Genomic DNA, 23,974 nt, shown 5'->3' with positions numbered 1-23,974 from the left:
TTCTTGGGTCTCTAGCTCCAACCCGGACCTGTTTTCAGAGCTCTAGACCACATATAACTGTTTACTAGACATCCCTACTTAATTGTCTCATGAAACCCTCCATCTCAACAACTTCTCCTCCCCCTCTCCTCTTGTGTCCCCCAGTTTAGCGAACTCTGCCACCACCCACCCACACGGCCAAGGACTTTGAGGGGTCATCCTCGGTTCCTCTTCCCTTCCCAACTGCAATTCCCCACCAGCTTCTTAACCGCGCCTCCTAAACGTGTCTCGTTCTGCTTTCTTCCATGGCCATGGCAATCATCCTGGCCTCTGCTACCCTGATCTCTCACTTGAACCGCCACATCCACATGGCTTACAAGGCCATCTTCATGAACTTGTGCTACCTCTCAAGTCATCTTTCATCACTTTCTCTCCTACTTCATGCTCCGAACATTTGGGTCTCCTTTTATTCCCTGCAGTGACCATCCTCGCACTGTCTTTGGCTGTTGCACAAATAATTCCCTCTGCCTAGAACACACGCCTTCCCCTTCCACAGCTCTCTCTCACTTTCCCATGCTGCTTCTATCATCTTTCATCCTTCGGTTGGGTTACACAGCTTTTCCCCAGGGAAACCTTGCAGGTTAGGTTACCCATGATTCCCTAAATCTCTCCCTTTATAATACTCATTATACCATATTGGTGACACTTGTTTAAGTGTCCACTTTCCCAGCTTAATTACCTCATTAAACACATCAGATGTCTTTTATTTCTTATTTATTTTTTGGGTTTTGCCTTATCATTTTTAAAAATTGAAATATAGTTTATTTACAATATTGTGTTAGTTTCAGGTGTACAGCAAAGTGATTCAGCCATATATGTGTATATATTCTTTTTCAGTTTATTTTTCACCATACGTTACTATAAGATATTGAATATAGTTCCCTGTGTTATACAGTAAATCCTTATTGTTTATCTATTTTATGTATAATAGTTTGTATCTGTTAATCCCAAACTCCTAATTTATCCCTCCCGTCCCTTTTCCCTTTGGTAATCATAAGTTTGTTTTCTATGTCTGTGAGTCTGTTTCTGTTTTGTGTATAGATTCATTAGTATTATTTTTTAGATTCCACATATGTGATATCATATTTGTCTTTCTCTGACTTACATCACTTAGTATGATAATCTCTAGGTCCATCCATGTTGCTGCCAATGGCAATATTTCATTCTTTTTAAACACATCAGATGTCTTATTGGTCACACTTATTTTTTCCTTGAGACCATCCTCTAGGAACCCTCCATTATCCTGTTTAGACCGGAAGTGTTTGTTCACTAAACCTTCCATACAGCTATCAATCCCTGTTAGGTCCAACACTTCTTTTTCTGGTGGATTCTTTGCCAGATTCCATACTGTTTTCTCTATTGCTTTATTGGTTGGCGAAATTCATCCTCCAGGAACTTCATGAGGATGGAGGCATAGAAATATATCTTTTTTGAAAATTTGCATGTTTGAAAATGTCTTCATTCTGCCTTTGCACTCGTTGTATACTTTGGCTAGGTATAAAATCCTATGCTAAAAATCATTTGCCTTCTCAATACATTTCCCTGGAGTTTTCTATTGTAAAGGGCTGATGTTGAGAATTCTAATATCCTTTTGCTTATAATTTTTAGAGAATCTATCTTTGTCCTTCTGGACCTGGAAGCTGTTAGAATCCTTTTCTTTCTTCTTAGCGTTCTGAAATCTCAAGGTGATATGCTTTGGTGGAGATCTTTTCTTTCTTCATTTTGGTGAGTAGGTCCTTAAAATCAGAGAGTGCATGTCCTGGGACTTCCCTGGCGGTCCAGGGGTTAAGACTATGCACTTCCAATGCAGGGGGTGTGGGTTCGATCCGTAGTTGGGGAACTAAGATCCCACATGCCGTGTGGTGTGGCCAAAAAAATTTTTTTTAAAAAAAAGTGCATGTCCTTCACCTCTGGGACATTTTCTTATATTTCTCTTGTAGTTTCTTCCCCACCATTTTCTCTGTCTTCTCTCTCTGCGTAAATGTTGAAGTTCATAGACTGATTAATTTCCTTCTCTTTTCTTTCCTCTTGCCCATATATTTGTCTTTAGTTCTATTTTCTTTTTTCCCTAAGAGGTTATTGATTTTTAACTTCCTATCATTTTATTGGATTTATGTCAGATCCAGAGTTTCCCTGGTTCATTTTCTTCTCTGAATAAACTTTTTGCTCCTGTTGGTGTTGGGAAGTGGTGGTCACTTGGGCAATATGGTGGACAGAGAGATTAGGGTCTGCTGTTCCTTTAATAGTGCCTTGACTAATCCCTACCTCCTGCCTTTGCTGATACCTGGTGCCTGCAATTCCTGAGCCTGTCTGAGATTTTTCAGCATGAGTTGACTTGCTTTTCCCTTCTGTCTTCCACTGTAGGTACTTGGTATTCAGCCATCACAGCTTTGCTAACTCCTTCATTCACTGTTCATCTTCCAAGATGGTCATTAATATCTCTCATACTCTACTGTAGTCATGACTATTTTCTTTAACCTTGTGGTTTTATACATTTTAAAATTCATTCACTATCATTTTGGTAGCATTTCAGAAGTGGACAGGGATATACGCATGTGTTCAATTTTCCATGACTATTCTTTTTTTGTGTGTGGTATGCAGGCCTCTCACTGTTGTGGTCTCTCCCGTTGCGGAGCACAGGCTCCGGACGCGCAGGCTCAGCGGCCATGGCTCACGGGCCCAGCCGCTCCGTGGCATGTGGGATCCTCCCGGACCGGGGCATGAACCCGTGTCCCCTGCATCGGCAGGCGGACCCTCAACCACTGCGCCACCAGGGAAGCCCCATTTAGTATTCTTTACTAAAGATGTGGCCGAGTTTTCTGATTCCTGGTACTTGGCAGAAAAGTCTTAATTTGAGTTCTGGTTGTAGACCTTCCCTTCCTCCTTCCCTCTCTCCCTCCCTTCTTTTCTTGTCTCTCTCTTCTTTATGTTTTTTCTTCATCCTGTCCTTCTGTCCCAACTCACAGACAGGGTCTCAGCCACTTCATACTATGTGGCTTCAGAATCTTCAGCCTCCATCTAGGCTTTTCTTAATTTCTTGTGATCACAGAATCGTTGCTTGCTATCTTATCATGAAATATTTTATTTTACTGTTGATTCTGTGGATCTCAACTCATTCTTTAGATCCTCCTGTGATGATGAGGATGACAGTGATAAGGACGATATATTTATGGAGCTCTTGACACGTACCAAGCCCTAAATTAAGCATGTTACATAGATTATCTCCTTTAACTGACCCAATGGGCCAGTTAATATTTATTTTCTCATCTTATAGATAAGAAAACTAAAGCTTATGGAGTTTTCATAACTTGCCCAAGAAAATATAACTGGTGAGTTGTAAAACTATAGATTTTTAAAGAACAACTTCCTGACATCCAAGATCAGACTTTTACCCATACCACAATACTACAGGCTTCTTGATGGCAGTGGTATTGGACAAGGCACCGATCAAAACATTATTTTGAACCATGGGATTCCCACTACTTGCCTGAACACTTTCTAACGATAGAATGAGATGCCTAATGATTTCGTGAGTGCTCCTCTGGAAAGAGCTACACAGGGGTTGGATGGCCTTGTGTGAGGATGTGTGTGTGGGGAGGATTCCTGCATTCGGATGGAACATGGACTTTACAATCCCTTTATTTTAGTTTGTTTTTTTACATTAATGATAGTTAACATTTATTGAGCAGTTACCTTGTTCCAAACATGGTTGCTATTAAATTGCCTTTATATACCTTATCTCATTGAATTGGTTCTAGGACCTATCTTTTAGCATCATCTTCATTTAGTAAGGAGGAAACTGAGGCTAAAGAGATTATCTGACACACCAGGGAGTGAAGAGCTGAGATTTCAATTTAGGATTATCGGGAACTATAAGCTACAGACCAGAACAATCAGAGATTTCCCCTGAATGAGCGATAGCCACAGCAGGTTCGAACAGAGGGGCGGCTGGAGACTCACGTGGGAAGGAAGGGTGATCTTCTGCTTCCCATCCGCTCGGTTCCCCTTCTCTTTTTGGTTCTTGCTCTCATGAATTCCATGTGTCCATCCCAAGTCTCCTTCATGGAGACCTTGACCGTGAATTGTGGAGGAAAAGAAACCTGGGCCAGAGCCAGAAGACCTGGGTCCTTATGCCAGGCTTTGGGCTGCAAGCAACCCCTAGCCACTCTGAGTCTCAGCCCTCCCAGCTGTAAAATGGTAAAAACAACCTTAAGTTATAGGCACAGTCCCTTTAAACATTTCAGGTTTATGCTTCTGACTGTTCTGCTGTTAGTTCTCCTTCCACAGTCTCCTAGAAACTTCCTCTTAGACCGATCAGCAGAACTGGGACCTCACTCCTTATCCTCATTTCATTCTCTGTGTATTGTGTAACAGTGGGAGGAATGAAAAGGTCGTACCTTCAGGCATTTAATTAATCTTAGCATTTAATATTAAAAATAATAATAGCTAGCATCTATTGAATGCTTACTATGTCCAGATATTGTGCTGAGGATGGTATAAACACTGTTTCACTTCATCCTCATACCAATCCCAAGAGGCTGGGCCATTATTGTCTTGTTCTCATTCTAGACCAAAAATGTCCTGAATGTGGTTGACTTAGTCTACTCAGGCTGCCATAACTAATACCATAGACTGGGGGGCTTAAACAACAGAAATGTGTTTTCTCGCAGTTCTGGAGGCTGGAAAATCCAAGGTAAGGACTGGCAGGGTTTGGTTTCTAGTGGGGGCCTTCTTCCTGGCTTTCAGATGACTGTGACCTCACACGGTGGAGAGAGATTGCTGTCTCTTCCTTTTCTTACAAGGCGAACAATCCTTTGGGTTAGGACCCACCTTTATCACCCCATTTAACCATAAGTACTTCCTAAAAGCCCTGTCTTCACATATGGTCACACTGGGGCTCTGAGTTTCAACATATGAATTTGGGGGGATACGATTCACCCCATAGCAATGGTGGACAACGTTTAGCTTGGCTTTAATGGACATACGCTATTCATGTTATTAACACATGAAAATGTTTGAGGTGGGAAGATGGCATCTTTCTGCTACTTTCTAAACACCCTCCCTTCCCCATGAAGAGGGTGGACAGATCACCCGTTAGAAAATAGGACAGGAAGGGCCAACACTCCTGTTGCTTATCAAACAGCAGGAAGAATTAAAAGTTTCTTCGGGTTTGAAGAAACTTGGTCCTTTGCCGGATGACCCTTTTATTATCCCGACAAAGGACCTCCTGGGACTGTCTTTAAGAGAAAAGTAGTCTCCTTAGTGTTCCTCTCTCTGTCCTTAGATGAGAGATGGCTCCAGTATCATAACTTAGTTGTTTTTCTCCTTTCTGGCTGAAGAACTAACCCTCTCCTCCAGAGGCTCTTGGTGACGGATCCCTTTCTTTTCCAGGAAGCTAAAGAAATTATTTCGGAAGCTGAAAGGTGAGGCAGAGCCTGGACAAGCTGACTCCGCCTGTTCAAAGCACCCAGAGCAGTGGGGTCTAGACTACAGCCTGGAACCGCACACTGGACTGACGCCAGAGTACATGGAAATGAGTAAGAGCCCATGGGCTTTCCTTCCACTGGGGGTGCGTTCAGATGAGGGGGTCAGGGGGAGGGTTAGGAAAATAACTGAGGCAGCCTCTGCTCCTTCCCGGGCTTCCTGGTGACACGGTGTCGCCTTCAGTGCCACGTGGAAGTTGAGGAGGGTGTGGGCAGAAGGAGCCCTGGTCTGCGAACCGGCAGCATCTCATCACCAACTTGATCCTCAAAGGGTCCCTTCTTCTTTGGGGGCCACCTGTCTTCATCTGTCAAATGACAGGTGTCGTCTCTCGGGTTCCTTCCCGTGGTTTCTACCATGAGAGGCAAATTGGGAAGTCTGATATTTAAGAATGGAATTTCCGCTAAGAACAAGGAAAGTAGTCCTCTGACCCTTGGGACAAGGACATATAAACCTTGACGAGGAGAATGTAGGAGAGTCCCTCACTGATCAGGCGGGGCTGGGGAAAATGTCATCTTTCCTCTAAAAATGGCGGGGATGTTTTGGGTAGGGGGTGAGAGGAAGATTTCTAGTTATAGCCTCTGACTGTTCTTGGATGAGGCCCTAAGAGTAGGAGCGCGTGCAGCGCAGGCCAACAGAACACGGTCATTTCAGACGTGGTTCGGAAGCCACGTGTTCTCCATCGTGAGCAGTGTCCCAGCTCGGACCAGCTGCCTGCAAACACTTGTCTGCTTATTAATAACCCTGAGCTTTCACTGGGGTGAATATTTGAGTAGCCTGTTTCCAAGACTTGGAACTAATGAATTAAAAACATAGGACCGAGAGGGCAGACATATCATGTAAACATTGACTCAATCTAGAGTGAATGGAGAAACATGAGTCAGATCCAACGAAAGAATCACTCAGGACTTCATATCATTGGGCCCTCATTGTGTTTGCATAATGACTCCTGCCTTCTTTGGTTAATTCCTTTTAACAGGGGCTACTAACGCCTCTGTGTACCAGGTACCTCACTTGTTATTTCTAATGGATACGTATCCTCTGTCTTCATAAGAGAGAGAGAGAGAGTGTGTGTGTGTGTGTGTGTGTGTGTGTGTGTGTGTGTGTGTGTGTGTTAAGGGTAGAGGGATGGACAAGGTCTAGATGAGATGGTCAACAAAGTTCTGTTCGAGTTCTGGGGTCTCTACAATTCCAGGCAAAGCCTGAGCTTTGTCATCTGAATAAACGCCCCAGAGAAGAAACATTCATTGTGTCTGCCTCAAGAACAATAGACAAAGAGAATATCAAGACACAGTGTGTGTAAACACACAGCTCTCTGATGCTTTTTGCCTCTCGCTGAGGGCTACCTGTCATCCCTCTCCAACACTGAGCCCTGTATTTACGCAGAGATGACCGCTCAGATTTCAGATGTCATTCTGCGCCTGCCATCCTCTCAGAAAGAGATCGATGCCAGATTGAGGCTTCCATTCGGGAAGGGGCTTACGCTAGAACCCCCATAGCTCTGTCTTTCAAACTCCACCCTCCATCTCCAGCCCCTCCCCCCAACCACGCAGTTATCTGTGTAGGTGTTAATGCCTGTCTGCCTGTCTGTACAGAGAGCTGGCTATTTCAAAGCTCCCTGTCTTGAGTGATTAAGAGCAGAGACCCTTGAGCCATACTCCCTGGGTTCAAATCCTGGCTCTATCACCAACTAGCTAGATGGCTTTGGGTAAATGGCTAACCCTAACCCTAGTCCTAAGCCTAACTTCATGGGATTGTTGTATCAATATATAATGAATTGGGCTTCCCTGGTGGCGCAGTGGTTGAGAGTCCACCTGCTGATGCGGGGGACACAGGTTCGTGCCCCGGTCCGGGAAGATCCCACATGCCGCAGAGCAGCTGGGCCCATGAGCCATGGCCACTGAGCCTGCGCGTCCGGAGCCTGTGCTCCGCAACGGGGGAGGCCACAACAGTGAGAGGCCCACGTACCGCAAAAAAAAAATATATATATATATATATATAATGACTTAATGTCTGTGAAGTGCGTAGAAGAGTGTGTAGCACAAACAAAAGCTGTGTCAAGTGTTGCTGTTTCTCCTAATGGTCTTGAGGCCCCAGGAAGGCAGGGTATAGGAAAACATGTTGTACTTCGTCAGCCACTGTCACTAAACAGTCACGCACTGTGCCATGTTCAGACTCGGGCACTTACCAAGTCATGAGAAGACAGGAAAAACAAGAAGTAGAAGACTTGGTGATTTTTGGAAGAAGTTCACCCCAAGATTGTAGAGAGTAAAATTCATTCCATAGATTAAACAAACAAGCAAACTACTTACAGGTTAAGAGGGAACAAAACAACCATGAAACAAAAAGTTTGAAAACAGAAGGAAGCATGTCTCCCAGAACTTTCCTTTTTCAAGCCCAACTTTTGGTAGCATTTTGGTGTCATATCTTAGGCCCCTTTTGTTATTTTTAAATAACACATATTTTATTTTATTTATTTTTTAAATAAAAATATTCCTATTTATTTATTTTAACATCTTTATTGGAGTATAATTGCTTTACAAGGGTGTGTTAGCTTCTGCTTTATAACAAAGTGAATCAGCTATACATATACATATATCCCCATATCTCCTCCCTCTTGCGTCTCCCTCCCACCCTCCCTATCCCACCCCTCTAGGTGGCCACAGAGCACCGAGCTGATCTCCCTGTGCTGTGCGGCTGCTTCCCACTAGCTATCGGTTTTACATTTGGTAGTGGTATGTCCATGCCACTCTCTCACTTCGTCCCAGCTTACCCTTCCTCCCCCTCTCCATGTCCTCAAGTCCATTCTCTAGTAGGTCTGCGTCTTTATTCCTGTCCTGCCCCTAGGTTCTTCATGACCTTTTTTTTTCTTAGATTCCATATATATGTGTTAGCATACGGTATTTGTTTTTCTCTTTCTGACTTACTTCACTCTGTATGACAGTCTCTAGGTCCATCCACCTCACTACAAATAACTCAATTTCGTTTCCTTTTATGGCTGAGTAATATTCCATTGTATACATGTGCCACATCTTCTTCATCCATTCATCTGTCGATGGACGCTTAGGTTGCTTCCATGTCCTATTGTAAGTAGAGCTGCAATGAACATTGTGGTACATGACTCTTTTTGAATTATGGTTTTCTCAGGGTATATGCCCAGTGGTGGGATTGCTGGGACATATGGTAATTCTATTTTTATTTTTTTAAGGAACCTCCATACTGTTCTCCACAGTGGCTGTATCAATTTACATTCCCACCAACAGTGCAGGAGGGTTCCCTTTTCTCCACACCGTCTCCAGCGTGTATTGTTTGTAGATTTTTTGATGATGGCCATTCTGACTGGTGTGAGGTGATATCTCATTGTAGTTTTGATTTGCATTTCTGTAATGATTAGTGATGTTGAGCATTCTTTCATGTGTTTGTTGGCAGTCTGTATATCTTCTTTGGAGAAATGTCTATTTAGGTCTTCTGCTCATTTTTGGATTGGGTTGTTTGTTTTTCCGGTATTGAGCTGCATGAGTTGCTTGTAAATTTTGGAGATTAATCCTTTGTCAGTTGCTTCATTTGCAAATATTTTCTCCCATTCTGAGGGTCATCTTTTCTTCTTGTTTATGGTTTCGTTTGCTGTGCAAAAGCTTTTAAGTTTCATTAGGTCCCGTTTGTTTATTTTTGTTTTTATTTCCATTTCTCTAGGAGGTGGGTCAAAAAGGATCTTGCTGTGATTTATGTCATAGAGTCTTCTGCCTATGTTTTCCTCTAAGAGTAACACATATGTTAAACATTTAAATATTTTAAATATTTATGAGTTAAAAAATAAAGTTGTGATCATATGCACACATTTCTCTTTTTTCAGTTAGCCTTATATGAATAAATATTTCCAAATTGTCATATAATATTTAAAACAAACAGCTGCATAATAAATCAACCCTCTAATAAATGGATCATAGTTTATTTACCTATCTTCCAAGGAAGTGAATTGGAGGCTCAGTTTCCAGTTTTTCCCCTATTTTCACAAATCCAGTATATATTATTTTCATGCATGTAATCTTTTCCACATTTGTAATTACTTCCTCAAGATATACTCCCCCAGATGTGATGGCTACATCTAAAGGATGGCCATTGTATGGTTCTTGATTTGTTTTACCAAATTGCTTTCTGAAAGGACTAGACCAATTCCCTTCGCCATAGACCATGTACGAAATACTCTTCCGATGGGTACCAGTTATTTATTACCCTGAAGTCAAGTGGTAATGACAGAATGGTCAGTGTGCTTTCAGCTTGAGATTCCCAGCCCCCATGCCCACCTCATTCTACCTGTTGACGTGAATATTCCAGACTCATCCTTTAAGAGTTAGCTTTTCACAGTGCTTCCTCGGTGAAGTCTTCCTAAGCCCATTCCTGCTGAGAGGAATCATTAACTGTTTGCTTTTCTGTCCCAGTGTTGCATTTGGTGCACACACTGATGGTGTATCCTACAGAATTATGGTAATAGCCATTCTTTTGCAGACCCGTCTAAAGAGCAGTGAGTGACGCCCATGACTTTTCATGTCCCCCAGAGCCCAGCACATTCCCTGGCACGTGACAGGCACTCAACATGTCTGATAAACAAAGACGAGTGAGGGAATGAATGCCTTTATTTATTAATGAGGGCAGGTTTCTTAACAGAGGTAAGTTTTTAATAATTTTAAGTGGAAGGGTCGTTTTCAAAGCAGGGCTTGGTTGATGGTGGGTCAAGGATGTTCTAAAGAGGTTTCCAGGGCTTCCCTGGTGGCGCAGTGGTTGAGAGTCTGCCTGCTGATGCAGGGGACATGGGTTCGTGCCCTGGTCTGGGAAGATCCCACATGCCGCGGAGCGGCTGGGCCCGTGAGCCATGGCCGCTGAGCCTGCGCATCCGGAGCCTGTGCTCCGCAACGGGAGAGGCCACAACAGTGAGAGGCCCACGTATCACAAAAAAAAAAAAAAAAAAAAAGAGGTTTCCAGCTCCAGGTAGGAGATTGGTCTTGATCCACAAGGTCCCTTCTGATTCTGAGGGTCCACTTATTAATAATCTGAGTAAGGGAGAGCATTCCAAGGCAGAGGACTGGCAAGTCCAAAGAGTCTCATGGCCGTGAGTAGCTGTTGACAAAGCAAATGATGGTTTTGGGGTAGGGAGGGAACAGAGAAAGACCAGGGATTATTGGAGAACTCTAAGGAAGACCTGACAAGTTTGCATTTTGCATCAGGCCGTAGGGAGCAGGTGTAAAATCTTGGTCGGTGCTGTGACGATGTATGAGCTCTGTTTCTCTTGAGGAAAATGGGCAGCTAGTGCAGGAGGGGAACGGAGAGGGAATGAGGAAGCACAGGTGGACACATTCATTTGTTCATATTCATTCTTTCATTCATGAATCATTTATAAGGCACCCAGAGGGAAGAACAAGTTTAGAGACCAGGACAGTCTCTCCAACAATTCAGGTTGATATTGATTCAGCCTTGTCTGCGGGGATGAAGCCTGGACCACACATGGGCTTTCCATGCTGGGTTCCACAGAAACTCACAGAACCCTTTAGGCCATTTTGCTAAGTTACCAATCATTTTAGAGACATGACTATTTTATTTTGTATTTTCTGTAAGCGCAAGGACAGTGTTCCTTTTTTTCAAAAACATTTATTTATGTTTTTATTTAGGCTGCTCCGGGTCTTAGTTGCAGAATGTGGGATCTTCATTTGTGGCGTGCAAACTCTTAGTTGCAGCACGCATGCAGGATCTAGTTCCCTGACCAGGGATCGAACCCGGGCCCCCTGCATTAGCAGCATGGAGTCTTACCCACTGGACTGCCAGGGAGGTCCCAGGACAATGTTTCTGAGTTAGATGTCTTTCATCCCTAATATCTCTGGATTATCCTCTTCACCCTTTCAGGGAGTATTTGATCCCATGTACGATCAAAGACTAGGCCGCAGAATAAACTTTACCAAACAATGACTTCATCTAGCAGTGTAGGCTAAGTGTGGTTAAGGGTGGGCTGGCTCTGGGGTCAACTGCCGGGCTTCCTGTCCTACAATGGCTTGAGGCTTCAGGTCAGCCAGGCCAGATTACCTCACCTGAAAAGTGGCATCTTTTGATGAAAATAGCACCTACCTTGTAGGATGCTTCTGAAAACCAGGAGATGAATCTGGAGTAGTTAAAACACTTGGTCTGGATACTCTCTCAGTGACAGTCAGCTGCCGCTGTTAGTGTCAGGTGTCTGGTTTCTTTCTCTTTAATCTAGGAATTGACTAAAAACAGTCTGAAGCCCCTGCATGTAGTGAGCCCTGGAGGTTCCTCCCATCCCATCAGGCAGTAGGATCAGACAGTAATGTTTAAAGACTGAGGGTACGAGATTCCAAGACAGTTCTAAGAATCACACTCAGAAGCCTGAGATATAAACATTCCAAGATACTTGTCCCTCCAGAGAACACAAAGGTCTTAGGGCTCTGCTTGTCAAGTCTGGCGTCTCAGATGGGCTTTTTTGTCATCTGTTTATCTCAAACCCACAAATGTTTGTTCCTCTAGTCATCCAAGAAATAATCACTATTGTCTTCCTGACTCCGGAATTCAATTTATCCCTCTTAGAGCCTCCTCTGGTTTCCTAAATGCAGCCCAAGCTTTGAGGCCCTCAGGCCATTCATGTGGGCGAGGAGATGAATTTCTTCTTGTCATTGACTTTGTCATCATAGGGGGTCTCATTTTTCTCAGTCATGAGCTTACAGTCCTGTCAAACCCCGAATAGAAAAGGAGGTGCACTGGTGGTTGCACATTTCCTTATTTATTAGGAGTAAAGGTCAGATTGTTATTTTGAAGGGGCAAGAGCTGTCAGTCTCCCCTGCTCTCTGGATATGCCCACCAAGACATGTAAGAATGACCTCGCGGATGGAAACGCATGGGCAGGTTCCCCCCAGAGACCAGGGCATCTGCACCCTTGCAGCTGCACCCAAGTTGTCTCACCAAGTTGCAAATTTGAACTTCAGCATTCGGGAGACGCATCCGTGAACTGGCGTAGACCCTGACTTCTCTTCCGTGACTCCTTTCTGACTTTGCAGCACATCTAGCTGGGGAGAGGCCTGCTCCGGAAGATCCAGACTCTATTTACCTCACTGGCTTTGCCTTGTCGACTGAAAAAAACATTGCAGCACCTAAGAGTTGAGAATTACGTCTTATTCGGCAGGTACGCGGAGGACTTCTAAGCCTGGGAGACTTATGCAAAAAACAAGAAAACAAACAAAAAACAAGTAGTTGGAGCATCAAAAGATTACTGTTAATTAAGGAAAAAGCAGACATCTCAAGTTAAAGAATTTAGCACTTTGCTCAGGACTGTACAGGAAGAGGCAGGAGTCTGGGCTCACTGAAATCATTCCTTTGATATGCACCTCAGCTATCTGGGGCCAGTATCCTGGTTTCTTTCCCCATCCTGAATCCCCTCAGGGTGCACAGTATGGGGACTGCAGTGGCTGATGGCTTGATGGCCCCAGCATCCTTTGTTTACTGATATGACAGGGTGGCTTTCTTGGTCTACAGTCTCTAGGAAGAATTTTGGATTTCCATGTAAGTCCTCCCCCTTCCTCCTTTGAATGACTGCAAATGCATCCTAACTGCTTCTTTCTCCACTCCCTCTTTGCCTTTTCCTTCCCAGCTTTTAAAAGAGCTTTTCTAAAAGGCAATCCAGAACGTATTATCTTTTCTACTTAGAATCCTTCAACATTGGTTACTGACGTCCTTTCAGATGAAGTTCAGACCCGCTAGGCGGCGCAGCATCTGAGGACACCCACGTGTGCACGTCTGGTGGGTCTAAACTGGCCTGTGTTGGCCTGTTTGCTGCTGCAAGTTCTTGGTGAGCTGTTCAGGCTCAAACACATCTCCTAGAATCGTTGTTCAGTTCTCCCATCCTCGGTTCTTCTCTTCTCCTGTACCTGCTTTGGCACAGGAGGAAATGGCCGTGCTCTGGGGCAGACACTGAGTCTCACTCCTGTCTGGCTGCAACCCTCAGCCCTGCTCCTGGAACATAGTAAGGGCTAAATAAACTATTTCTTGAAGGAATGTTCCTCCCACTCCCTTTCCTTCCGTGGCAGAGAAACTGAGGCCTCCTTGCTCTTTATCCCGTGGTATCTGGGCCGGCCTCCCATTTCGTGGTGGTCATATTTATTATTATTATTATTATTTTGGCCACGCTGCACGGCATGTGGGATCTTAGTTCCTGACCAGAGTTGAACCCGCGCCCCCTGCAGTGGAAGTGCAGAGTATTAACTACTGGACCACCAGAGAAGTCCTTTTTATTATTTTTTATATGCAGCAATTTTCATCTCCCAAGACCAAAGCGAGACACGTTTATCATGAGAGTTTCCCTCCAAGAAAAGTCACTTCTGGTTTTCATTTGCTCCTTGGCCTTCAGGGATCCAGTCACTGATCCCGGTGGAAGTGGGCAGAGGGCAGGGTTCTCCCCCAGACTTGGACTGAAACTCAGCCCAGTTTCACGTCCTGGCTCCTGCAGCGCCCCTCCCCTCCACGCCGGGGGCAATACTGTGTCAGGCCCCGAGCAGGCACTCGGGGCACAGAGGCAACAAGGGGGGCCGGGCCCTCCAGGACCTCGGGGCTAGAGGCAGAGAGTGATGGGCCAGCGGTTACAGGAAAGGGCCTCCTTGTCACAGAACAAATGCAGCCCCCTCTGCTTGCTTCGGAGAGGCTGGGGGTCTCTGGCTCCCTTGTGCCTTAGCAGAGGTGTGTGACCGAGGACTGTCCGTCCTCCTCTGCCCCCAGCCCGTGACTGCCCACTCACCGAGCTTCCTTGGGTTCTCCAGAAAGTGCCGACAGAGGCAGGACAGACTCTGCACTGGAGCAAGACTCTTGTCTCCCAGCTGCCACCTCAGGCTTGTTTTCTTAAATTTATTTATTTATTTGTTTTTGGGCTGTGTTGAGTCTTCATCTCTGCGCGAGGGCTTTCTCCAGTTGCGGCGAGCGGGGGCCACTCTTCATTGCGGTGCACAGGCCTCTCACTACCGCGACCTCTCTCGTTGCGGAGCACAGGCTCCAGACGTGCAGGCTCAGCAATTGTGGCTGATGGGCCCAGTCGCCCTGCGGCATGTGGGATCCTCCCAGACCAGGGCACGAACCCGCGTCCCCTGCACTGGCAGGCAGACTCCCAACCACTGCGCCACCAGGGAAGCCCCCTCAGGCTTGTTCTGAGACTTCAGATGAGGTCAGGAAGAGACTGCATCTCGGGGAAAACACTTCTCAGCCCGTCGGCTCAGAGACTTGGTTCCGTGACTCTTTTCCGGGTTCTCCACCACATTTATGGTCTCACCACCCTCCAGGCCCCTGGCTCAGAAGCCAAGACATCACTGTTCCTTCGCTGCTGTCTGCACACCTCCCCTCCGGCAGGGCTGGTCTTCCTCTGGGGTGTTTCTGGAAGTCGCTCCTTCCTGTTCCTTCGCTGCTGTCTGCACACCTTCCCTCCGGCAGGGCTGGTCTTCCTCTGGAGTGTTTCTGGAAGTCTCTCCTTCCTGTTCCTTTGCTGCTGTCTGCACACCTTCCCTCCGGCAGGGCTGGTCTTCCTCTGGGGTGTTTCTGGAAGTCGCTCCTTCCTGTTCCTTCGCTGCTGTCTGCACACCTCCCCTCTGGCAGGGCTGGTCTTCCTCTGGGGTGTTTCTGGAAGTCGCTCCTTCCTGTTCCTTCAGCCTCTTCGCCTCCCGCCCTGGTGCTTTCCCCGCCACGCCCTCACAGCCGCCAGCATCCGCCTGCAGCCTTCTGATTCTTCTGCTCCGGTGGTGTTGGTCTTACCGTCCACTGTTCAGAAGCCTCTAGCGTCCCCACATCCTGAGCAAGGCCCTGGTGAGGCAGCTTTTCAGTTATTCGCCCTGAGATTCTTTTATGCGTCCTGAGTGCCGCCACAGTGAGCCCCCCAACTGCTCCTCACCCACAGCCCACACGTCCCCGTTTCTGCCTGGCCGTGTCTGTGCCCCTTGCCCTGGCACTCCCTGTGTCTTCTCACCCCCGTGGACAAAACCGGCTCTGTGGCAGCTCCTCCTCAAAGGGTCCCTTCCCTCCCCTCCCCTCGCCCCTCCCCCCTTCCACAGTATTTTAGCGCCCCTCCCTCACAGGGTTTCAGACAAGCCGCCTCCCAAGACAGCCATGCCCCACTGGAAGCTAATTTCAGGGCCTTGCATGGGCCCGGAAAACATTGGAGAAGTCTGCAAAGGGGTGACTGAATAAACGAGGGTATCCTTTATCTAGCTTTGCCATATCCGGGCTGAAACAATCTTAAATTCTAGTAGTGCTGGCGTCAACTCTCATAACAGGCTGATCATCCCATGAGTGGATTGTGGAGGGTGGCGGTTATCCTTCTTTCTCTTTCTCGCCGCCGCCTCCTTCCACGCCCCCTGTGCCCCTCCCCTTCGCGGCTGCCTTCTCCCCTCCCCCACCCCAGGCCTATTATGAGCTCCTTTCCGGGGGCTAAGCCAGGGAAACAGGAGAAGGAGTAACGTGAGCCCCTCCACGTCCATGCTGCTCACAGGTAGCGCGCTGCCAAAGAGCTTGGTGGGAGAGAAGACAGAAGCCCAGACGTCAGAACCTTGCTGGAGCAATAGTTTCTGCATCCCCCTGGATACCTAAGGCTTGGCAACGGCAATCACACCATGACTTCCCATTTCTCTGCACCCCTGTCTTCAGAGCCCCTTGGATCTTCAGATGATCCCTGTAGGGTAAAGGGAGCAGTATCTCTCCTTCCCGCCTTCCCAGGGCTTCAGGGGTCTTGGATGTGAATCTGGCTCTGCCTGTATCCAGCAGGGTGACTTTGGACACGTCGCAACATCTTTCTGGACCTCGTTTCCTCCTCAGTATCATAGGGAGTTAGACCAGATGATGAGTTTTTCCTTGCCGAGGTGCAACCCCCTGGCTTGTGGTCTTAACCAGTTGTGTAATGTGTCACCAGTAATGTGCTGCTACCACTGCTAATATATTTCAAAAAGCATAAGGTAAAACAGGGTCAGTGTCACCCTCACCTGCCCACACTTCTAGATTAGTTTTGAGTGCGAGAGCAGGGAGGTGTCTGCAGGGACAAGACCTCACTACCCCAGCAGAAGCAAGTGGTGCGCAGAATCGTCATTCATCGAGTGTCTTGATAAGAATTAAGACTTTCAAGCCAGGTCACCCCCAGGGTCCCTAACCTGGGCCAGATCGCCTCCAGGGTCCCTTTCCTTGACTTAGGTAACCCCCAGGGTCCCTTACCTGGGCCAGATTACCCCCAGGGCCCCTTCCAGTGCTGACATCCTAGTTCATGCATACCAGCTCGACAGTGCATCTCAAAACCAAGAGGCCCAGGGTGTGACACAAGTTGCTTCAGGTCACCCCGAAGACCCATCAGTGGAACTGAGACTAGAGTCTTTTGCAGACCATTCCACAGGAGAATCCCATCAGGACCAGTAGGAACTTGGACTTCAGTGGAGGCATGGGGCAGAGGGAGGCTTCCTCTTTCTGTCCCAACGGGATAGACCTCCCCAGGCCCAGAAAGGCCCTTGTCTTGGGCTTTAACAAAAATGAGAGCAGTGAAACCGAAGCTGCCCACTCCCTCTGGTGTGCCTGACACGGTGATCCCTGGCCCTGCTCTCAGCTGTCAGCTTCCTTCCCCGTGACCCCCAGGACCACCCATGCTGACAGGAAGTGCACTGAGCCCACTGGGGCCTGTCGGTTGTAACGGTGAGGCAGGTCATCGGAAGAGGGAGGGGGCAGGGAGAGATGTATTATATTTACGTTCTTCTAAATTGAGCTGGAACTGGGGCGCAGCAGGCCTGGGGGGAGGGGCCACGAGGCGAAGGGGAGGCTGGGAGTCGGCCTGAGGTGGGGGCGGTGGTGGTGGGGAGCCCCATATGGGCAGGATGGGTGGTGGGGCTGGGCTGGCCGCAGACAAAGAGAAACCCAAGAGGGAGAGGGAGGGATTAGGCTGCAAAAACCTGGGAGGGGAGCGGTCAGCTTTCGAGGGAATCTCCAATGTCAAACCCTTTTCCTGAAGAGCTTACTAAGGACTTCAAGGGCAATCCCCCTTCCCTGGCTCCGAGCGGAGGGAAGAATGCTGGCCCAGGAGCAGCCATGACATTAATCATCACTGTCGCCCACCTCAGAGCGGGCTTCAAGCTCCTTCACCACAGACCCCTCACAGCCCAGTTGCGGAGTTTTCCTCAAGGCCTGACGAGAGGAATTTCTTTAGTTGCTTTAAGAGCTGCGAGCTAAGGCCTCCGGACACTCACAGCCTTTGACTTCTACAGAGTGGAATTTGGCATAAAAACGTAGGCCGGAATTTAATCCTCTAAGAGGAGTTTGGTGACTAGTCCCAAAAGACTCTCTTGGTAAAGTTTTATCACCATTTTATCAAATAAATAAGTGACGCAACTGAGGGCCAACAACTTAGCTTCCTGTTATTCACTAAATTGTGATGGGAGCTTCTTGTTGTGTCTTATTCGCAACACCTGACCACAGGGCCTGGCATACAGTAGGTGCTCCATAAAAGCTTGAAGATGAAGGAAGAAGAATAAAGAATGAAAGAGGTGATCCTTTAGTGAGGACCTTGAAGACAAAGTGATAATTAGATACTACAGATATCACCATTTTCAAAGCTCTCCAGACACCCTGATGTATTGATATAGCTGGGACAGTCTGTCTCCTCCCCCTCCCCCCAGGGGCCAAGGTTCCTTATTTTGAGGTGCTTTTAATTAAGGGATGCTATCCCGCTAAGGGCAGGTCTCGTTCAGCAATACAAATGGATGGACTTGTAAAATCATCTGGGTAGGTCAGGCAAAATCCCCCTTGTAATAGTCAACTCCTAGTATGATAATGCTTTGTAACAAATATCCCAAAGTCTCAGTGACTTGCAAATGAGCGAGAGAATAAAGAACAACAGAAAGAGCTGGCTGCAGGCATCACTGAGCAGCCTAGAAATGGCCGAGTGAACGTGGTCACTTACTAAATAAAGAGTCGAAGAGACTGAGGCTCCAGAGAGAGTGATGACAGGTGACACCCAAGATTCCTTCCGGCTCTCATATTCTTTAGTCGTGGACAGTAGGGACCACCCTGGGTAATTTCCAAGTTTCCAAAAGAGACTGATGTAGAAAACCAGTCCCAAGGCTGCCTTAGCTGTAAGTGATGAAACTTTCCAGAATGTCTGTACAGCATCAGTGCTGAAGCCTCTGTATTCTGTCACACGACTCCAAATGTGTGCGTTACAAAGGCAGTGGCTCAAAGAACCAGGAAATTCCTTTCCCTGAGCCATCCTGTTTATACAAACTGAGTCATCCCACTGGATAATCAGGCACCTGCCGTCTTCTCCAAATGCCATTTAAATGCAGTTCAGGCAGCATCTAGGGTCTCGTTATGGTATTTCTGGGGAGGAGGGTGAGTTGCAGGTCAAGTCTCTCCTTTTCTTTTGACGCACACATTGCTTGTCATTGTCTGTGCTAGGAGCCCCTTTCCCCATGAAGACTTAAGAGAAAAGGCAAGAGTGTACTTAGATACCATGCCTGGAAGGCTCCTGACGTAGAGGAGATGCCCAGTCAGTGCTCGAGGAAGGCCTGAGTGAGTGAGTGAGTGAATGAATTGAGGCAGTATTTTAGGTTAGAATACTGAGAACTCTCGCTTTTTCCCATTTCTCTTGTTGCTCTGTCAGCCAGGAAGCTCAGAGTGAACTTTGTTGCTCAACCACAGCCCAGTTGTGGGTCCTTAGAGTTTGCATATTTGTGTCTCCCTCGTTTCTCTGTTCTTTATTTCCTTTTTTTCTAAAACACCATAAACTTACTTATGTGTTCCTTTCATTGACTTTGCCCCAGCCCTTTGGGAAGAGGTAAGGGCAAACAAAGGTCCTCAGGGATTTGTTGCTCGGGAACTTCTCTTCAGGCTTGACTATTTTCATTGCTTTTCCACCTCACTGACTGCATTACCCCAGCCCAGATGGGTAGATGGGAGGATGGATGGATGGATGGATGAGAGGAAGGACGCGTGGGTAACTGGCCCTCACATCCCATTTTGCAGGTGGAAAAAGTAAACAGGAGTGAGTAAGCCAGGCCATTCATTTGTTCACTCAGTAAACACTGGCTGGAAATTCACCAGGTGGTTCTCTGAAAATCAGAAACGAATCAGTAGAGCTCGCAAACTCGATTCTCTCTACTTTTAAGAAACTGATGTCAGATTTTTGAGGTGCCACGAATGCAGGGCAGACAGGAGCGATGGCACAGAAAACGTCAGGTTCAGCTGCAGTGTGCCCCTGCAGAAGACACATGTACGTGAATGAAGACACCCTGGGGAGGTAAAACACCTGTGCAGATTGGTGGGGATGCTGGCATCAATAAAAGCTCATTCTCTGACAAAAAGAGATCAGATCAGAGAAGATCCCATGAAGGAAACCTAAGGTGCGTGGGAGTAACTAGGCAGGGGGAAGGGGTGCTGTTGCCTTAGGGTTGCATATTTACATTTTGGTGCAGTGAAAGGACCTTGCACTCGGTTGGCATCAGAAACTATGTTTGTTCCGGAGCTTCACTGATTTCTAGGTGTGTGGCCCTGAGAAGATTATTTCACCTCTCTGAAGCTGTTTTCTCACTTGTACAATGGAGATAATAATCCTTGACACTGAAGGTTACTTTATGAACCAGAGAGCATGCTGCCTGCACATGGTAGGTGTTTAGGAATTGTTGGTTGAAGCTTCATGACCTCTGAGGGTTTGGAGTTTTGCTCAGAGGAGATAGAAGAGGAGCAAAGGGCACTTTTTTCCAGAAGACCATAGTCTCCAGGCCTTCTAGCCCCCTGTGGCTGAGAACCATGTTCTTCTGCCTTTTTCTGTGGCCATGAGCGGGGTTCATGTCTGAAAACTCCCACGACCCTAAGCTCTGTTCCCAAGGCAGCGAAGAGGGCTGCTTATGGACTGGTCTCTATCCTACTATCAACCTAAAATAGCTGTTATAAAAAGACTCTGAGTTCTTGAGTAGTGGGACTCTCAGAAAGTCGTCGTTCCTCCCTCCTTTAGCTGAAGGAGTTAATATTTCACAGTTCACATGGGAGTGAGGAAAGGTGGGGACCCAGTCTCCCTTAATCACAAGGAAATGGAGAAAATGTGGCTTGCTGATCTGTCCTGGTGCTGTGATGACTTGTAGGCAGTAAATTCTTAATACTCAAGCCGTGACTTCAAGGCGAGTCTTTCCTGTTATGACTTCCAGGGTTTCTGAATTGAATCTGATCCATTATATAACCCCCAGGTGACCCTATGCAGATCGAAAGGGGATTCCACTTACTGTCTTTATTTCCTGAGTAGTCTGTGAGTTTGGATGAGTGACTGGCAGGAAAGATGTTAATGACCAATCATCCAGCAAACCTTCAGATGCCTCTTTGAATTGTTCTTCAAGTGAAGCCCAGTGGTCGTGAGTCCCTGCAGCCTCCACAGGCCCGCTGGTGAGAGTGAGTTACTCCTGCCCTGGTACTCACTGCAGTCTCTTGATGCTGCCCTTAGAGGTCTAACTCCAACACACAGCCAGGATTTGCTTACATGTCCATCTTCTCCACTGCATCCTGTGAGCCCTTGGAAGGATGACACAGTAATTATTCATCTTTGTTTCCTAGCAACGAGCATGGTGCTCAGTGTCTAGGATGTGCTCAATAGATGCTTGTTGGAGGAATGAGTGAATGAGTGAATGAATGAATAAGTGGTGAATGATGGACATTGAGAACCTTCTTATACTTCTGTAAAGACTGCTACTATTTTCCTAGGCGATAGAGGTCCATGCCAAGCAATCAGCTCACGTGCCTTCTTCTTGTTACCTCTTCCTGTTTACGTGGTCCATCAACACTTGCAATTCTCTTTACACCAGACACTCACTGCTGTGCACAGTGTCTTCCTTTGCCCTTAGGAGAAGGGCATCACTGGGCACAGCCTGGAAATACAGGCTGATGAAATAGACAGCGATGACCTTCCCGTGGTGTTTTTAGCTACGTGTTTATATTAATGGGCTGTTTCTAGCTGAATCTTTTCAGTAACTGCCTCCCGAGTGAAGAGACAAACTCACGCCAACATGTTTCTGAGTCCTTCCCTTGCGTTGCTTAGTAGCGGTTCATGACAGGGAGGGTTCTTAAGCCCCCAGCTTTTAATCCCCTTAAGCCAGGGGTCCCCAACCCCCGGGCCACAGACCGGCATCAGTCCGTGGCCTGTTAGGAACCGGGCCACACAGCTGGACGTGGGCGGAGGGCAAGCGAGCGAAGCTCCATCTGCATTTGCAGCCGCTCCCCATCGCTCGCGGTACCGCCTGAGCTCCGCCTCCTGTCAGATCAGCGGCGGCATTAGATTCTCATAGGAGCGCGGACCCTACTGTGAACTGCGCATGCGAGGGATCTAGGCTGTGTGCTCCTTATGAGAATCTAAAGCCTGATGATCTGAGGGGGAGCTGAGGCAGTGATGCTAGGGCTGGGGAGTGGCTGCAAATACAGATTATCATTAGCTGAGAGGTTTGACCGCACAGAGACCATAATAAATCAATTGCTTGCAGACTCCTATCAAAACCCTGTCAGTGAGTGGCAAGTGAAAACAAGCTCAGGGCTCCCACTGATTCTGCATTATGGTGAGTTGTATAATTATTTCCTTATATATTACAATGTAATAATAATAGAAATAAAGTGCACAATAAAGGTAACGCACTTGAATCATCCCAAAACCACCCCCCACCCCTGTCCGTGGAAGAAGTGTCTCCCAAGAAGCCAGTCCCTGGTGCCGAAAATGTTGGGCACTGCTGCCTTAAGCAGACTATATTATAAAATTTCTAAATTTACTAAATTATAGAAAGTTTAAAAAAAAAAAGCTATAGTTATTTTCATTAGAATTAGACTTTCCTAACTGATTGGTTTTACAACCAACTTTCTTCGAACCCTTCTGTGGGCGTGACAGCGCTGAGAAGTGCTGTGTGGACTTGTTAGAACCTCACGGCCCCCTCTCCCTCCCCATCACTAAGCACAGTGATTTCCATTCACAAATTATTATTTTTTTTTTTTTTGCGGTACGCGGGCCTGTCACTGTTGCGGCCTCTCCCGTTGCAGAGCACAGGCTCCGGACGCGCAGGCTCAGCGGCCATGGCTCATGGGCCCAGCCGCTCCGCGGCACATGGGATCTTCGCGGACCGGGACACGAACCCGTGTCCCCTGCATCGGCAGGCGGACTCTCAACCACTGCGCCACCAGGGAAACCCCATTCACACATTTTAGCTGTCTGCCTCTTCTCGTGTTTGTTTGTGTTTACAGCTGGTGACAATAAGTTTGTGTTTATGAAACCAGATAACCTCTAAACATCTGCTATGGGACAGGTGCCACACAAAATTGTGGGACCTCGGAAAAGAGTCAAAAATGTCCGTGAGGGCTTCCCTGGTGGCACAGTGGTTGAGAGTCCGCCTGCCGATGCAGGGGATGCGAGTTCGTGCCCCGGTCCGGGAAGATCCCACATGCCGCAGAGCGGCTGGGTCCGTGAGCCATGGCCGCTGAGCCTGCGCGTCCGGAGCCTGTGCTCCGCAACGGGAGAGGCCACAACAGTGAGAGGCCCGCGTACCGCAAAAAAAAAAAAAAAAAAAAAAAAAATGTCCGTGGTTTCAAGGGGGTTGCTGTCCAGGGAGCAAGTCAAATAAACAAGTAGAGGGACACATGCAAGGCATTATGGGAGTGAGGAGGGGAGGTGCCCGTGGCTCCCAGTTCTGCCTGGGGTAGGGGTGAGCAGTGGGGTAGGGGAGAGCCTTCATAGAGAAGGTTAAGTTTGAGTGGAACCTGAAACATAAATGGTAAATCCATCCAGCAGGCAAGAAGAGAAGGAAATTGACATTGGCATGGTGTGGACAAAGGCTCAGGAGTATGGGAAACTTGATGAATTTGGGGAAGTCCAAATGGTTTTGAAATGGTTGGAAAGCAGGCCGACTTGATCTCCAAACACCCCAGCTCAGTATCAGCCCTGAGCACAGGGGCTGGGGAGGGAGCACATGGCGTCTGGGAAAATAAGTTAGGGTCAGATCACAAAGGGCCTTGAGTGCCACACCAGGGATCTGGCCGTTATCGTGTGTGACGGGAAGGTAGATATATTTACCGAAGAATTTAAATAACTGAATAACAAATTGTGTTCCCTCAAGAGCTTTTCCACCAATCCTGGCCAGTCCACTCTATCCCACCTGATATATTATTTTCTTCTTTAAGCAGATTGTCCTGGAATGTCCTTTCTGGATGCCATCTTGTTGAGTGTAATCCACTCCTCTTTGTTATTTTAACCTAAGCCCACGTAATCAAGGCCAGGATCTTAATTGCCTCTGGCATCAGGCAGCACGGGGCTGATAGTTGCATATTTTAAAAGGAGCCTGGCTGGCTGGGGATTGAGAAGAGAAAACCCAGTGGGGTTTGTGCCTATGAGGGTTTCCAGTCTGCATGCTTTCAGCTCGGCATTTCTGGGGCACTT

General features: G+C 47.2%; 1 protein-coding gene across 1 annotated transcript in view; it reads left to right on the top strand.

Annotated features, from left to right (window-relative positions):
• The window catches only part of ANO2 (anoctamin 2), a gene marked incomplete at both ends in the record, with an annotated part of 319,797 nt that overhangs the window by 276,730 nt on the left and 19,093 nt on the right, over positions 1-23,974 (top strand). The window contains one exon of the mRNA XM_082665221.1: positions 5,431-5,576. Coding sequence (XP_082521347.1) covers positions 5,431-5,576 — 146 coding nt within the window. The remainder of the gene's footprint in view (positions 1-5,430; positions 5,577-23,974) is intronic.

The sequence above is a fragment of the Grampus griseus genome, assembly GCF_964374135.1.
Source record: "Grampus griseus genome assembly, chromosome: 11".
NCBI classification, from domain to species: domain Eukaryota; kingdom Metazoa; phylum Chordata; class Mammalia; order Artiodactyla; family Delphinidae; genus Grampus; species Grampus griseus.
The sequence above is the reverse complement of the archived record's forward strand: the minus strand, read 5'-3'. Positions and strand labels throughout refer to the sequence as shown.